At 47.6% G+C, this 17,358-nt stretch overlaps 1 protein-coding gene across 3 annotated transcripts in view; it reads right to left on the reverse strand.

Annotated features, from left to right (window-relative positions):
• Window positions 1-3,971: 3,971 nt before the first annotated feature.
• Window positions 3,972-17,358, reverse strand: part of PTPRA (protein tyrosine phosphatase receptor type A) — a 244,648-nt gene continuing 231,261 nt past the window's right edge. For all 3 annotated transcript variants that reach the window (XM_030563062.1, XM_030563064.1, XM_030563063.1), the window contains 9 exons: window positions 16,694-16,829; window positions 15,240-15,389; window positions 14,035-14,128; window positions 12,336-12,412; window positions 8,725-8,859; window positions 8,058-8,183; window positions 7,272-7,423; window positions 6,484-6,619; window positions 3,972-5,914 (listed from right to left, as the gene is read on the reverse strand). In XM_030563062.1, the coding sequence (XP_030418922.1) occupies window positions 5,840-5,914; window positions 6,484-6,619; window positions 7,272-7,423; window positions 8,058-8,183; window positions 8,725-8,859; window positions 12,336-12,412; window positions 14,035-14,128; window positions 15,240-15,389; window positions 16,694-16,829 (1,081 nt within the window). In that variant the 3' untranslated portion in view covers window positions 3,972-5,839. The remainder of the gene's footprint in view (window positions 5,915-6,483; window positions 6,620-7,271; window positions 7,424-8,057; window positions 8,184-8,724; window positions 8,860-12,335; window positions 12,413-14,034; window positions 14,129-15,239; window positions 15,390-16,693; window positions 16,830-17,358) is intronic.

The raw sequence follows: 17,358 nt of genomic DNA on the forward strand, positions 1-17,358 counted from the left end.
CAAAATTTGCAAGTGATACAAAACTACTCAAGATAGTTAAGTCCCAGGTAAATCGTGAAGAGCTACAAAAGGATCTCACAAAACTGGGTGACCGGGCAACAAAATAGCAGATGAAATTCAATGGTGATAAATTTGAAGTAATACATATTGGAAAACATAATCCCAGCTATGAATATAAAATGATGGGGTCTACATTAGCTGTTACCACTCAAGAAAGATCTTGGAGTCACTGTGGATAGTTTTCTGAAAACATCCACTCAATGTGCAGCGGCAGTCAAAAAAGCAAACAGAATGTTGGAAATCATTAAGAAAGGGATAGATAATAAGACAAAAAATATCATATTGCCTCTATATAAACCCATGGTATACCCACGTCTTGAATACTGCGTACAGATGTGGTTGCTCCATCTGAAAAGAAATATATTGGACTTGGAAAGGGTTCAGAAAAGGACAACAAAAAATGACTAGGGACATGGAATGGCTGCCGTTTGAGGCGAGATTAATAAGACTGGGACTTTTCAGCTTGGAAAGAGACAACTAAGGGGGATATGATAGAGGTCTAGAAAATCAAGACTGGTGCGGAGAAAGTAAATACGGAAGTGTTATTTACTCCTCATAACACAAGAACTGGGGGGTCACCCAATGAAATTAATAGGCAGCAGATTTAAAACAAAGGAAAGGAAGTATTTTTTCACACAACGCATAGTCGACCTGTGGAACTCCTTGCCAGAGGATGTTGTGAAGGCCAAGACTATAACAGGGTTCAAAAAAGAACTAGATAAATTCATGGAGGTTAGGTCCATCTGTGGCTATTAGCCAGGATGGGCAGGGATGGTGTCCCTAGTCTCTGTTTGACAGAAGCTGAGAATGGGTGACAGGGGATGGATCACTTCATGATTGCCTGTTCTGTTCATTCCCTCTGGGGCACCTGGCATTGGCCACTGTCGGAAGACAGGAGACTGGGCTAGATGGACCTTTGGTCTTACCCAGTATGACCATTATGTTCTAAAATGTAAAGTTCTCAATTCCCTTGTGGAGTTTCCTTCCTGTTCTTCCACCAGAGGAAATATTTCCCTTGATGAGAGAAGCAAGGAATTCAGCCCCCAAGCCTTACAGATCTTGGGGGACCTGCTGCAAGACCAGCGCCTCTTCCTGGGCTCTGGGGACCCATGTAGTACAGCTCCACCAAAGCCATGCTGACAGGGACCGTTCCTCTTAGGTGCTGATGGTGGTGGGGCTCCACAGCATGTAGGAATGTGCTGTAGCATTCAGTGCTGAGCCAGCATTCACTGCCGGTGGTGGGCTCTCTTCTCCCTTGGTGAAGGTCGCCAGGCTACTGGGAGGGCTTCCTCAGAGTGCAGGCAGAGAGGAGTTTGATGGTGTGGAGGCACCATGCCTGGCCCCTAGACAGGGATCCTACTGGCCCCTATACTCACCAAGGTAAAGGAGACAATATGTGCTCAAATTCCAAGACAGGACTTCCTCACCTCTTGAAGCAGAGGGCACCTGGGTCCAGTACAAAGTAAAATCCAAATATCAGCCTTGCTGAATGAGGCTCCATTTCTTTGGCTACAACTCCAACGTGACTCGCCTATTGAGGGGAGGTGGTAGAAAGCAGGCTCCTTATTGGGGGAAACCAAGCCCCTTTTTTGCAGGCAATATCCCTGCTGAAATAAAACCATGCGTTGAACTGGCATTGCTGGACTCTGGAGAGGACAGAGAAAGGAACAACGCTCACATGGCAGATGTCAGTCACAGAGCTTAATGAGCCACTGGAATGTGCTCTGATACTACAGTGAAGAGGGCAGTATAAGGATCTACACAGACTAGACTAGAGGCGGCCAGGATATAAGGAGCTCCCTACAGGAACATAATTCGATTAGCTGGACTGGCCCCCCCGGCAGGTACACGGGTACTCGAATTCCAAGGGAGTCCACACCATAGCCCCTGTTGAGAATCTCTCACTGGTATTTGTTAGTAAACATCTCATTGAGAAGCCTTAAAATAAAACTGTGAATAGCAGAAGTACCTTCGAAATAACAAGTATGAATGGTGCTGGCGTCTCTCAAGCAGGGCTGCTGTTGCCTTGATTCTTTCCCGGCTGCAGCTGAGGACCCAGAGGATCGGCTTGGCACTTGAATGCATAGGGAAGATGCATTCTATTGGTTAATTCAGGAGCTGGGAAAGTCTTCTGTTTAGTCATGCATTCCAATGGCTTTGTCTCAGCCCTACTCAGTCTGACTACAGAGAGCGGGCTTTGATTGTTCATGCTACTTCCTATATTTTAGACCCTTGAGATCAAGTTGTAATTCAACTTCCATTGTAAATTAGAATAGGTCAGACATTACACTGCATCTTCCTTTAAGAACAGTTCAACTGCTTTCTTCTCTCAACTACAATCTTGGAGCTCAAAAACAGGATTCATTCAAAAAACTCTTCAGACACACACAGAAAAGGTCTATCTAGCATTTAAACACAGATACACTTCAGAACTCTCTTCTAGAGAGAACCAACGAGTGAGCCAAACCAACGCCATATTTAGAAAGAGGAAATAAGCTACCTACACCCTTCCTTCAAAAAGGGCAGAAGTTTTAAGATGTCTTAAAAGTTTTAAGATTTGTCTACAATAAAAGCCACAAAACCCAGGAAAAAATTTCATATTCAAAGGAAGGTTAATTGAAAACTTTTAGGAGACCATCACATGGTCCTGCAAACATTTAAGTATGGGAATAACCTTACTCATTTGAGTAAAATTACTCATACATGTAAATTTATAGGATTGAGGCTACATAAACTGCAAATAATGTCATGTGGCTGTGGGAGGGCTCAGCCTGGGCAGAACAAGCCTTAAAGGGGAAATATTTTCCATGGTTTTCAGTTAAGAGTGAGTGTTGCTATAAAGGAGAATAGGCTCCTTGCTTTATCCATCATCTCTGCTCTGGCTGGGATGTGGTGTCCATCACTTGAAGTCTAGCTCAAAATTGAATGTCTTTCTTGAAGATCTAATAATCTAGCTTAGCTACAAGTTACTGTGCACTTGATGTCAAAATCACTGGGTGAAATTCTATGGCCTATTCCCTTCTGGCCTTAAACATTATGGATCTATTTATCTTCTTACTATTTGTGAAGTGTGATACATTCTTGGTGCCTCCTTTCCATCAAAAACCAACAAGTCTCCTTGGTTTCAGACTAGCTCCTAGAGGACAGGTATCCATGTCACCATTCTTGGCACCAACTGGAGCTTTTAGCCTCTGATCCTGCAGGCAGGCCTGTGTATGTACAGGCCCTGACTCAGGAAAGCATCCCCATCTGGGACAGTGTTTGTGTGTGCTGGCTTACATGCTTTCCTGGGGCAGAGCCATGCAGAGCCCTACTGACATCCGCAGGACTCTGCATGGGCATAAGGGTCCAACTGCGTGGATCAGAGTGCAAAATGGAGGCCTTTGCAGGCTGTCTCTGTAGAGAGACCAATGTGAACAAGCCCTGGAGACTGAAATCTCCTCTTACCCTCAGAATCCCTTCAGGTAAGGACTGAGGCAAACTGGTGGGGTATTCCGTGTGTGTGTGTGTGTGTGTGTGTGTGTGTGTGTGTGTGTGTGTGTGTGTGTGTGTGTGTGTGTGTGTGTGTGTGTGTGTGTGTGTGTGTGTGTGTGTGTGTGTGTGTGTGTGTGTGTGTGTGTGTGTGTGTGTGTGTGTGTGTGTGAAGACAGACTATTTCTATGTGTATTTAGCTAGAGCAAGCCTACACTCTTAGGGGATGGATCCCCAAGCCTGTTCAGCTGGCACTTTCAACAGTATCACATTCAGTGTAGAAAGTAAAAATAAAACCCCTTTCCCAAACAAAAGAACCCTCCTCTAGAAGAACCTGATTTTTTGATATTTTTCCCTTGCACAACTAACCTGGGATGGAGAGGAGTGTGTGAACTCCCCCACAGGAGGGCTGAGAAGACACCTCATCTTCCACAATTAACTCAGGCAAACAGGATCTTTATTTAAGGATGATACCAGAGACCTTCTTCTGGTATCTTTTATTAGTAGTGCTGCCTCCCTGAATGCTACAACGATCAACTCCTCTATTTTAATTTTCATTTCAGTGCTAAGGAAATACAGAATTGGGCCTGTGGACCTATACTATCCTTGGCAGAACCCCCCACCAGGCCTGATTCTGACCTTACTCCCACCAGTATGACTTCTGTGTAAATCCTTGGCTCCCATTGTAGTTATACTGTTATGAGAGGAAAGTCTAGCCCAGGAGCTGCTAAAGGACCATTCACAGGGTGTGGAGAGAAGGAAGAGATGTACCAGGGGAACTGATCGCACTTGATGTCTGAGGGACAATCAATGGCTGGCTGGAGTTTGGATTGTTATGGTGCCACATCTTCTCTCCAAACCATGGCACCAGCACCTAGAAGAGACTGACTGAAAGAAGGGCCCCTCCTCACTCTCTTTCCCTCATTCCTTCTGACCACAGAAATGAAAAGGAGCAAAATGAAAACACATTTTTTGGCCATGGAGACTCTTGATACGTTGACAGCTAGCAGGCACATGGCACTCCTGCCTCCAAGCATAAAGGAAACTGGGTTGGGCAACCCATAACTGACATGGGGCAACAAACACCCTTGGCAGTTGTAAGACAAGCATGAAGTAAACACGGCTCTCATGGCAGAACACACTCCAAGCCCTTGTCTACACTGGGGATTTGCCCCAGCTGCAGCCACTGGTGGAGCTGTGCCAGTGCACATTCCCCACACAGACAGGCAAAGCTGCGAGAAGTCATGATTTGCACAAGTGTAGCTTAACCCCAGTTTCAGGCAGAGGTACAAACAGTGACTTTTAGAGGCTTTGCCTGTCTATACAAAGCATCTGTGCTGGTGAAGCTACACCACTTGCTGGACACCAATGACAAACTCCCGGAGTACACAAGGCTAGAGTGAAACATTTGGCTTTGCCTTCAGAGAGAGAGAAATGAATCTTAATACTAACAACAACAAAGCTGCTCACTGATGAACACAGACGGACAGACAGACAGAGAGCCAGAGGATTTCAATGGCCTTTGTTAATCGCAGGAGCAGGTAAGGCCATCCACGTACCTGACTGCACTTGCAGTTCAGCTAGACATCTAAACGACCTACCATGCTGCCTGCCAATAAGTGCCAGACAAGGCTGTGACTGAGAGGCAGATAAAACCAATCTGAAATCTGGCACACATACCGGGAAGTTTCCTTTAGGGAGCAAAAATCCTTTTTTTTCTGGTTGAAATCTCAACTGTTGTTGCCATTTAAAGTCTATTTACCATTTTCAGTTGGTGACACAGACTTATTTAGTCCTGGAGAAAGAAACTTTTGCTTTTTCTCTTTTTATACAAAAACTAGGATATATACAGAATAAGCTTTTTTTTCTTTCTTCCTTTCTTTCTTTTAAGAGCAGAACAGCAGGAAAATGTGAAACCATTTCCTCACAGGTTCGGAAAAGCTTGTGCTTTTAGATGAGATCCGGAATACTATTATTTTTAAAAAGGCTTTACTCCCTCAGGGAAAAAAAAAAGATTTACAAACAAAACAGCCTATATCAACTCTCCAGCAGAGAGATGGATTGACAATATTAATCCAAACATCACGCTATTTAATTCCCCAATAAAACATTGGAAAAAAAGGAGCCAACAGTATCCGCGCTAACACTTTTTGCTACATATAAAATCTCCAGCTAATATGAAGCCTATGGTACCAATCTCTAAAACAGTTAAGATATATACACATATTCTGGGGGGTATATTAACAAACAGAATATTACAAAATATTAAAGAAGGCAACTCTTCTGTCATTTGTTTCTTTTTGTTTTTTCACTTGAAGTTAGCGTAGTCTGAGAAGGCGTCAATGTATTCCTGCACCACCTTGTAGCAGAATTCGTACTGTTCCTGCAGTGTTTGGGAGAGGAAAAGCAAAGCATTAGATAAGGAAAGGTACTTTTCACGTATGGCCTGTGTTATGAAGGGGTCAGGCTAGATAATCATAGTGGTCCCCTCCTGTCTTGTATCAAAACAATTTCAACAGCATCTCTCAGAGTACTTTACAAGAGAAGGGTGAAGCACCATTATTCCCATAGTACAGATGGGCAAAACTGAGTCATGAAGAGGCTAGTGGCCTGCTTTTCAAAGGTGCTGAGTATTCACAGCTCGGCAGAAGCTATGGATGTTTGGCACTTCTATCTGTAAGTAACTTCCCATGGTGAAAAAGAAAGTCAGTGGTAGTGTCAAACAGAATCAGGTCTCCTTATTCCTAGCACAGTTCTCCCTCCCTATAGAACTAAGATTGTTAGGAGGAAAGGGTAGGGGAGAGGATCTTCCTTCTCCCCACTATTAGGATTATTTTAACTAGGGAAATTTCCACTCAAAAAACTTGGTTGCGAGGAAGGAAAATTTTCAGGCACATCTCAGCTGAGATCTGTTAAGGCATGAAGGGAGCTAGGTAGTGAAATTGTGCCTACCAGTGTCTGCACCATATGCGGCCTCTGTAATCTTAAACTCTTCACTGTCTGAAAGACATCCAGAATCCCCTCAGCTTTAACCCTTTCTAGGACAGTGCTCAGTGCACAGAAGGTTCCTGTTCTTCCTGCCCCGGCACTGGCAAAGAGATAAACAGAAGAGCACAGAGAAAGTGAACATCAGTACAAAGCACGTTCATTTGGCTGCATGGATGCTCCAACTCAGGAAGTGGGAAGGAAATGCTGGGGAATGGGAACATCTTGAACAGTCTCCTTTGTGCTTTTAGTTTAACCACCACTTATAGAAAGTTGTTTTCATGTGAAGCATCCCATCTGACTAACTATCCATTGTTCCCTCCTCTCCTGGGCACCAGCTCATGTCTGGCCAGAATTAGGAGGTCAAAGAGCTAGTCAGATGGTGAAGAGGGTTTGGATACCATATAACATGAGCTGAATAGTCTCAGACCAGTTCCCAATTTCTCCACATCAAACCCCCCGCCCCAAATCAACTGTCCCAGCCAAGGAGAAAGAGACGCCAAGGACTGAATCGGGCCTGGTGACAGAATTACTCCTGGACCCTTCCAGCTCCAAGTTGAGGCACGTTGGCTGGGACAGCGTGAGGGAAGTTTGCACCACAGCTGTCTGTGCTGCCCCTGATCAGTGGGCTGAGGACGTCGGTCACCAGCCCAGTCCCTTTCACTGGCTTGCAGATCTATCACAGTTACCCAAGACCAGAGCAATGCTGGCCCTAGACCAGCTGTGTCCAGTCCCTTGCCCTGACAGGGCTGTACCTGCAGTGCACAGTGATTGGATGGTTCCCAGACTGCTGCTGCTGTTTCTGCACGGCTGCAATGATATTGATCATTCCTTTCCCATCACTAGGGATTCCAACTTCCGGCCAGCCATGGAAATGGAACTGTCGAATCTGCCGGCTCTTGTTTTCCTTGCAGGAGAAAAACAATGACAACTTCACTCCACTGGACCAACCTATGTTCAGGTCCATAGTTGGAAACAGACTGTTGCAAGGGCTTGGGAAGAAAGGTTAGAAGAGAATGATTAGAAGCAGATGCCCAATAGGACCAGTGGCAGTGTGCCAGGGAGTCGGTCGGTGGGGGCATGCCCTGGGGGACAAAGTTGGGAACTGGAAACCAGGGAGGGTTTGGGTGGCCCAGAAGGGAACCAGCAGAGGAAAGAGTATGGGTTGGATGGCAGCAGGGAGGTGGGGGGCAGGGAGTGGATAACAGTTTCTGGTGGGGGAAGGGAGCCCTGCAGTGGGGGAGGCATGACCTGAAGTCAGTGGGAGAGGAGGGGTTAACAACAAGGAAGGGGAGAGGACAGCAGTGTGCAGGGAGTGGGATGAAGAGGGAGGGAACTGACAGTGGAAGTGTCATTTTGGGGCAATTGTGGAAGGGCATGAAGCTGAGGAGGGGCCAGGAGAAAGGGGCAGAATCAGATTTGGGACAGGGCCGCAGGAGCAAGAGGAAGCAGGGCACCTACAGACAGAACCAGGGGTTAACTACAGCAAATGCCCAGAGATCCCAGAGCTGCCTTCCATGGTGAGGAAGAGAGACTCCTACCCTGGTGTTTGTTACTAGCAGGTCCCGCACTGTGTAGCTCTCACATTCCTCCTCTTTTTTCAGCTCCATGGTGATGTCTCCATAGGACACAGAGCCATCAGAAGGCCAGTACTGGGCACATTTCTCCTGAGAAAGCATGAGAGAGGTGACAAGGTGAGAAACCTCCATTGTGGCAGCATGAAATCCCCTCCTCCCCATCCTGGCCTGAGGGGTCTGTTATGAGGAGGCCTCGGTAGGCCAGTCATGGGATCAGAGGTTTGGAGCGGAATTAGGAGCTGCTCTCTAGGTTTGTGCATGAGCGATGTTGCTCTCCGTTGGCCAGCGCACAGACAGTAACTAGTGAATGGCCATTTAGCTCAAGAGGTGTTTTGGGAACGGAATGTCTTGGGTCCTTGTCCCATCCCCTCCACGTCTGAAATTTATACTGTGTCTGTAAGCACGTGGATTCTTTGGGGGTAAAACTAGAAGTTGGGCTGCAGCACGAGGTTCTCCAGAGAAGGTTGGGTGCATGAGTGTTAAATAGTTACATAATTTGGGATCTGTTGGGTACAAGTTATAGGGCCGTCAAGGGGCTGTAGGGTCTTGCACTGATTTTCCCACCAGAGATGGAGTCATAATGATGTTGCTTTCCCACCAGCTGCAGGATTAGTTAATCCCAGGCACTTACCTGGCCTCTCTCTTCCAGCTCTGTTAACATAACTATAGAGCAGGATTTCCACTCCCAGATCATCCTCCAAAAATCCTCTATTGTGTGTTGAAGAGGGCCCTGGCTAGCAATGTATGAGTCCTTCTGGCGATAACCCTGCAATTTCAAGCCATGGTTGTTGGGACGGCAGAACTGCATGCAGACTGTATATCACCCCAGTGCTGTCAGCATCTGCAGCAGCAGCTGTTTTACCTGACACAGAGCTAAGCTGCAATGAGCTCCCTCCCAGCCACTTGGAAAAGTTCATCCATAAATGGACAAGAAGTGTGCTGGGCTGGTGACAGTGGGCACCAGACTGAGGAACTGGGTGGGAACTCACTGGGAGAGTTCTGTGGGTGGATCACAGGCTCCAAAGCACAGCTCATATGAAACCAATGTGTTTGGCTTGGTTTCAGGAGGAAAACGCACCAAAGCTCAGAGTCTCCCATTTCTCTCCCCAGACCAACCAGAACCTGAAATCCCTTCCTTGTGCCAGTTGAAAAACTTGGTCCTTGTTTGCCCAAGGCTTGTGAACTTGGCTGTCTTCTGCACAGGCAGGGAAGGGGATCAGTGCTGCAACAAACCTTTCTAATCTCTAACTTCTATGATCCCATTTCCTTTTCATTCAGAAGTTGGACGTTTGAACAACTTCTTGTACAAATTACTTGGTATAGATCTTCTGCTGTGTAGCGCATGTTTTTTTTTTTTTTATCATTTTCGCAGCAGATAGACTCACAAGAGTTAGAGACAGAAATGGCCCTTTATACCCTCCCTGCCAGTACAGGGTCAGACAGGGGGTGCGCAGACCTGTTTTAAATGTCCCAGGTGATGAGGCTTCCACCACAGGGAGACTGTTTGTTCCATATGGCAATACACCACATTCCAATCTCCCCTATTATCACATAACCCCATCACTCTGGCTTATCACATAAGTAATTGCTTTCCCCTTCTGGCACCTATACCCTTGACGTATTTGGAGGCTGCCCTTTCGTTCCATTATCCAAATGTAAAAAGTCAAGATGGCAGCAGCTCTTGCTCTGCCATCACTCAGCTCTGTTATGCCTCATAGGTTGCTGCCTCTGTCATGCTCTATGGTGAGGACTCACACTACAGGCCATTACTTAGACAGTCAAAACATTCCCCCTTCCTGGGGAGCCTTGTTTTTTAGCATTAATTCTGACCCCAAAGTAGCTTTAATTCCAATGCATTCAGCCTTCCCAGGCCCACTTTTCACCTATGACTCATCACATCCAGCTTTCTGCACCACACAATTGTCCTATTTCTCATGTACCTTCCACCTGTGGATCTCTAACTGCCTGACAAACCCTCACTGAGCTGCCCAGCCTCATTGTGAGGCAGGTGTGCCTGTCCTCATTTTGCAGGTGGGCGAAGACTGAGGCATATAGAGGTCGACAGGAATGGGGGCAGGGTCTGTGGTCCTGACTCACTCAGTCCCAGCAGTGGTAGGAAGAGAGCCTGGCTCCTGCAGACCTGAGGAAGGCTGCAGGCGGATGTGGAATGGACTGCACAGGGGACTTGGAGGAATCATATTGGCATCCTTCTCACTTCCTGTGGACCCACCCAGGTCTGCATGAAAGAGAACCCCACCCAGCCTCAGAGGACTAACTGGGGACACTCCAAGTCCCTAGGAACCTTGGTAGGTCTGCCAGTCCTTAACGAGCTTCTCAGGGGGCTGATGAGGCTTTTGGTAGAAATGTGTCTTTATTATAGTAAGAAGCCTTCACAGTGATGCAGTGACATCAAATCTGTACTATGCAGAGACAGAGCTAAGGACTATAGACTTAGGTCTTGTCTACAAAAGAAAATGGTTCAGATTTAACTATACTGATTTAGAAACTGATGTAGTTAAACAGCTGCTGGTCACTTGTATGAACACTCAGATTCTATTTTAAAAGTGTCCACACAAGGGGATGACACCAAATTAACTAACTTGGTGTCTAACACAATATAGTTAAATCAGGACCAGACTGCACTGCTTCTGTAGAGGAAAGCTCACATCTTCGGCGAGGCTGTGCTTAGCTAAGCACAGCCAACAATCCACAGTAATGGTCCAAATTAAAAAGCTGATGTCTTTGGAAATTAGGCTTTAGTCAGCTAAATACTGGTCCTAGGCACTAGCTCACTGCCAGGGCTGCCAAACAAACTCAAGAGTTTTTCTCCTCTTTGCAGTTTTTGTTTTTGCTACAGAGAGGCAAAAAACCACCACCACGAAATGACCAAAACATTAGAAGCCTCTTTGGACCACGGAGAACACCCGCTTTTAGGATGTAATAATTCAGGAATCCCTTGTTTGAGTCAGTTCAAATTTTGTAGAAAATTTTACGCTGGGCCCAGACCTAACCTACCAGTTTTAACGATGTAGCTTTTACTGTGGATTTTAAACAGAGAGGAGCAAAACCAGGCCTACACTGCAAACTCCAGTACAAGGTGACAACTGCTGTTCCACAACCAAGAAACATTCCTCCTTCTGACAGTCAAGGTTTCTGTTCTTTTTCATTAGAGTTTGCAGTGAGAACACAAAGATGCTTAGTCATTTGGAGCATGTCAGTCAAGCAAAGTTCAGTAGAGGCAGGAAACTGAATTCTCAACAAAGCTGCCTACACCACATCAAGGGCTTTCTGACCTAAATCCATGACAAACAAACAGGGCTGGGATGCCAGACAGGCTGCTTATACTGCGCTCTGTTTGAAACAGATAGAGTCAGAATGTAATGACAGATCAGCATAGCGGGACCCACTCATTATGGATGATACTCATTAGAAAATTATATTGCAGGGGGATAGATAGCTCAGGGTGTTATGAATGGGATTCAGTCTCTTTCCCCTCTGTCACTGGTTTGAATCTAGCCCAGGACAGTCATAATCAAAAATGACTTGCCTTCGGGAGCAACTGTCATCTGGGGGTCGGAGACAGGATTGGGTGTCAAAAGACCTGGGTCCTGCAGCACTTACTCACTCTTGGGTGGATTGCAGGAAGATGAATGCTAATGAGAGCTTTCCTACTGACACCAAGACTACCTGTCAGCAAGGGCTGTGCAATCTAGCCCTGGGTGAGTAGATCACTTTACCTCTTTGCCTCATTTACTCCAGTCTGAGGATAATGAGGCTGATCTGCTTTTGTCAAGCACTTTAAGATCTGTGTATTATTATTACATTGTATTGTCTGATGGATGTTCAATGGCCAAATGAAAGGAGCTTGTAGTCCCAGTTCTATGCCTAGCAGACAGTTATCCACATCACTAGAGTCACTATCAGACTTGTTGGGGGGGCTCAGTGGAGGACCCTAACGGGGCTGTTGAGACTGAAATCACGCTGAGATGTGTCTCGTCAGGTCATGGTGAGTCAGGATGGAAGCTCACGCTGCTTCTGTCTGAGCTGTACATGTTATCAGGGGACTCCAATCCCCAGTCAGCCTAGCACCTTCCATCAGCTCTAAATACAATAAAAAAACCCCCAACACACTAAAAAGCAAGCATTTCAAGACTAGGCCCATCCTGGCCATGTGAAGTGGAGGTTATTGGCTGCAGGTTGTAAAGTCCATGGTTAGAGTATGAACAGGAAACAAGAACTTACATCAATAAAGGACGCATTGACATAGTCTGTGTTCTCTTCACCTCTCTTCACTGGAATGATTACTCGATTGAACTCATCTAAAATAGAAGCCAGACAAGCAGGTTGGAGTTTTGGGGATCACTTTCAAAACACAGACATTTGCTACTCAGGGATCAACCTTAGGATGAAAGTTAATGCAGCCCCAAGGGTGCCATCAGATTGAGACAACTGAGATGAAGGATGGCTCGGTGAACAGGGAGCTAGCCTGGGACTTGGGAGACGTCCATTCAGTTCCATGCTGTATCCCAGTTTCCCAGTGTGACCCTGGGTAAGTCACTTACTTCCTCTGTACTTCAGTTCCCATCTATATATTGGAGATAACAGCATTTTCGTACCTCACAGGTGTGTTGTGTGGCTACATTCATTAAAGATTGTGGGGGGCTAGGATAACGGATAGTAATGGAGACCCTGGGGCTCTTGGACAGATAAATCAGTGTTAACGACACACTAAAGCAGAGTGAGAAGTGTTTGTGCCTTGGGCGAAACTATTTAGGAATAGAGCTGGTCAGAAATTTTCACAGAAAAAAAGGAATAGTGGTACTCAAATTCTGAAATATCAAAATTTCTCATGAACCAGAAATCTCAAATGTTGACCAGCTCCGTTCCTAAACCATACTGGGAATGGACATTGTCCAGCATGGTCTGCTTCCTTTAGCATGAACACAGCAAATATTCATCCACCTGCCATACCAGTTCAAGACAGCACTTTCCCCCAGTGACTACCATGGGGTGATTTAGTTGGGGTTGGCCCTGCTTTGAGCAGGGGGTTGGACTAGACGTCCTGAGGTCTCTTCCAAGCCTAATCTTCTACGATCTCCTGGGCAGGCTACTTTGTACTGTGCAGTGAGCCATCTCTTCTAGTCTGCATGCTACTGCCCAGCTTCTCACAAACACCAAGAAGCGTGAGCACATGCCCTGCCACAGAGTGAGCTGGCCCTGACAGCCAGGCTTTACCCATCTCCCCAGGTGGAGGGAATGAACACAGAGGTCACGTGATCAAAGCAGATGACTCAGAACCAGTTATATAGAAGATGTAAAAGGCAGTGTGAACTCAGTGAGGGAGAGTTTAAAGAGACTCTCAAAGGAGCAGAAGAGCTGCTCTGTACAGTTCCAGGCCCCTTAGCTTCCAGGCAAGGGGCCAAGGGGCTGGAGAGTGGGGAGCCAGCCTGCTAGAGCAAAGCCTTGGCAGGGACATGTCTAAGAGCCCTCCACTAAGGGTATGAGCCAGCTAGGAAGGCTGGGGGAAGTTTTCAACTTTTTTAATAGATCAGACTCCCAAAAGGGGAGAATTATTGAAAAAACATCTGCAGTGTGAAGTTTTCTAAACTGGAGAAGGGGAAACTGAGGCAAAGGCAGGGCCCAAAGCCAGACTGGGTAAGCCCAGCTACAGCCTCAATGCTCAGATGCCTCCACTGGCTCCCAATTCATTTCAAGATCCACTTCAAAATTATCTCATTTGTTTTCATCTTATGCTGACCACTCTGCTCCCTCCACTCACAATGGTTCCTCCCCATCCCCTTCACAAACTACTGTTGGTGCGAGAGCCACCTCCTCCACAGTTGCTGATGCCTCTTGTCCTCCCAAAGGACTGACCCTCTATATTTATTCATTTGTCCTCTGAGTGTGTCTTTGCCCTGGGCAGGATGAAAGAAAAACTCACATGGAATTATTTGAAGCACCCTGTTTTTCTTCATGTTTGCCGGCAAGTTGCCTGTTCGCATCTTGTCATTCTGGATTTTGATTGAAGTTAGTTTCTGCATGAGGGACAATAAAATCAACCGACAACTTTCAAATGACCAAAAGAAGCTAAGACCATAACAGTCAAAATGCCCCACACCAGTACACTTGCCCCGGCCCTGTGCCAACCCGAGCCAACTGCCAAATCTGAGTGAACTGCCTCAAGCCAGCAGTTCCCAGCCTCTGGGATATGCACCAGAAGAGGGAGCGCACGCTTTCACCACTGTTATGCTAGGCCATCCCTCCCCTCCTTTAAATAATGAGCCTTGAAGTGGGTTTCTGCATGATGCCATGGCCTGTATCTCATCGTATGCAGCTGTGCACACTATAGTCTGAAATGGAGCTGTCAGAGATACGCCCCCTCCCCTTCTGTACTCTCATAAGGATGCTCAGGAGACCTGGCTCAATTCCTGGCTCTGCTAAAGATTCCCAACGTGGCTTTGGGCCAGTCACTTCATCTCTGTGTGCCCCGATGACCCATCTGTCAGACAGGGATAGTAACAGCTCCCTACTGCTGATCTCTACAAGACAGACACTACAGTGATGGGGACATTAAGAGTGGCTAGACAGAGAGAACCCACTCTACTGTACCCAGTCCCCAGCCCTGCCTCCTCCTATTAAGTCCTGGCTGTTGAGCTGGGAACCAGCAGTGGGAAGGCAGGGGCTCATGTTAAGAATCAGAGAGCGCTTTGGCTTTGAAGGACTCCCTCGTGTCAGGAGTCCCAGGCCATGCTTCTGACAGCTGCTTTCCCTAATCTTTGGGTTAGCACTCCCCTACAGGACTCCTCCAAACCCTCAAACCAGCTGGCTTCCAGGTGTCACTTACAGGGAAACTGCACTGGTTACTACAAACACACTCCAGTGAAATGTTCCTGCTGGGGAAAGGACCTTGGAACTAAGGGCCCCCTTTTATTAGATATTTAAGGAACAAACAGATCATCCAGCCTCTTGGTGCCAGTGGAGGGCTGTTCCCTCTGCAGGTACTGCCTAGCATTTTGTCGAGTCTGGCTATCACTCTCTCTGGAGAACCTGCTGGCTCAGGATGGGATTGGATGCAACTTTCATGAGACCCCTGTCCTGGTCTCTCTTCACAAGGGCACTGAGCCACCATGGTTTTGGCAAACCCACCTTGAACTCCTCCTCTAGCCCGTTGCTGCTGGTCCCGGGCACTTTGTTGTAGATTTTCTGGAGGTGGGTCTCCAGCGAGGTCACTTCTAGCTCTGTGTCTCCATACAGATAGTGCTCCAGAAGTGCTTGGTATATAAACACATATTGCATCTGAAAGGGAAGGGAGAGGTTATAGGGAGAGATGGCAGCTTCCGTACCATGCTCTGAACCCATTCAGCTCTGTCTTCAAACTGAGCGCACTCTAGGACAGCATGTGTGGAAAGGGTGAAAGCCCAAAGTCCAGGCACCAACATCAGCACAACCACTGGACACACTGAAATCAACGGGAACTGGGAGAGGATGAAACTCTTATAACATGTTCTCAGTGACCAGCTGCAGAGCGGGGCCATGGGCTGGCAGATCAGGAGATGCTCATGGCTGAAGGAAACAGGGTGGGGGAACAAGGGCAGACCTAGTATGCATGGAACCATGAAGAGTGGCTCAGAGAGGAAGCTCCTGGCTGCCTGGAGAGCACTGATGTTCGCACGCAGGCTCAGCTGGAGCAACAGGACTTCCCTTGTCCATGGAGAATGGGAAAGGCCACATGCTCTGTTTAAATGGCTGAGCATGGTTGCTGCTACTGAATGTTCAGAGCTGGACTCCCAAACACTGGTGCATCCCAAATCAGAGGCTACTTTTCAGAATATTGGCCTTGCCCTCACTGTGCCTCAGTGTCACTGTCTGTAAAACAGGGATGGTGATACCTGCCTGCAACACAGGCTTAGTTAAGGTTTGCAAAGGGCTTGGGGATCCTTGCACGAAGGGTGCTATATAAGAGTGGCATCGAAACTGTGGGGCGTGCCCCCTAGGGGGGTGCAGAGGGATGTTTGGGAGGACAAGCAGCGATGTCAGGCGGCTTGTGCTGCACCTAGTTCCGCTCCCAGCAGCCTTCACCCCAGCGACGTGCCTTCCCCCCACCCTGAAAACCTGATGAGGGAGGGGCAGGTATTGGCCCTGCCTTAGCAGTGCAGCCTGGCTGCGAGGAGGAAGCAGCCTACTGCTGAGGAAGCCTTGGCTGTGTAGTAATGGGGGGAAGGGGAACACAGGCAGATTCCATTACTGGTAAAGGGGGCACGACTGGAGAAGTTTGTGCACCACTGCTACAGGGGGCAGTGTTATCAGCCATGCTATAGTAATAGGGGGAAGCTGGAAAGTGCCATGGTCTGGAGGAATGAATGGAGGTTCTGGGAGCCAGTAGGTCTGCCTCTACCACCTACTTGCTGTGTTCCCTTGGGTAAATCGCCTCATCTGTCTGTGCCTCAGTGCCCCTTCTGTAAAATGGAGGTGAGACTGACCCACCTCACAGGGGAGACTGCAACTGATTAGCATCTGTCTGCAGTGTTCCGAGCGTGGGAAGTGCTATGTAAGTGCCCAGTGTCACAGAGCGCCTCTCCAGCTCCTTGGAGTGGACTTACATCGGTCTGTACCATCTGGCAGCGCTGAGCCCGGATCCGGCTCACGAAACCGTACACGTCCACCTTCCTCTCTGCATGCATCATGTCCAGCATGGCATCAATGACGATAAAAGTGCCTGTGCGTCCTACCCCGGCGCTGTAACACCAGAGGAACAAGCAGTCAGTGCAGCCGTCATTGGAGTACGGCCCCTTCCACTGCCCCACGCCTGCTCAGGGAAAGTTAACTGCTGCACAAAGCACCAGAAAGAGCCAAGAGGCTACAACAACTCACCCTAGACAGCAGGCAGCTCAATCCATTCCTGACAAGAAAGAAGAAGGGAGCTCGAACTCGCACCCAACTACGGCAGAGGCTGTTCTTGGGTCCAAAGGCTACAGCTAAGAGACATTTCTAGACTCTAGAATTCTAGACAACTCCACCTCCTGGGACTCCGAATACATGGGAGCACAGAGCAGGCTACAGTGAACCCTGGAGTCAATTCTGACGGGTAGTGTCTTGATGTGCTGCCTGTGGCCGTTGCCTGACTGTCCTTTGCCCCCAGCTTCCTCTCAGCCTACAGGGCTGGGCCCATGGCAGCCAGTCACTCTGACAGGCCAGAGCCCAGCTCTGTCACTCCTCTCTTGGGCGCTGGCCACGCTTTGGGTTCCTGTTCTCAGTGCTCCACTCT

Source organism: Gopherus evgoodei, chromosome 5 (genome assembly GCF_007399415.2).
Source record: "Gopherus evgoodei ecotype Sinaloan lineage chromosome 5, rGopEvg1_v1.p, whole genome shotgun sequence".
NCBI lineage: Eukaryota > Metazoa > Chordata > Testudines > Testudinidae > Gopherus > Gopherus evgoodei.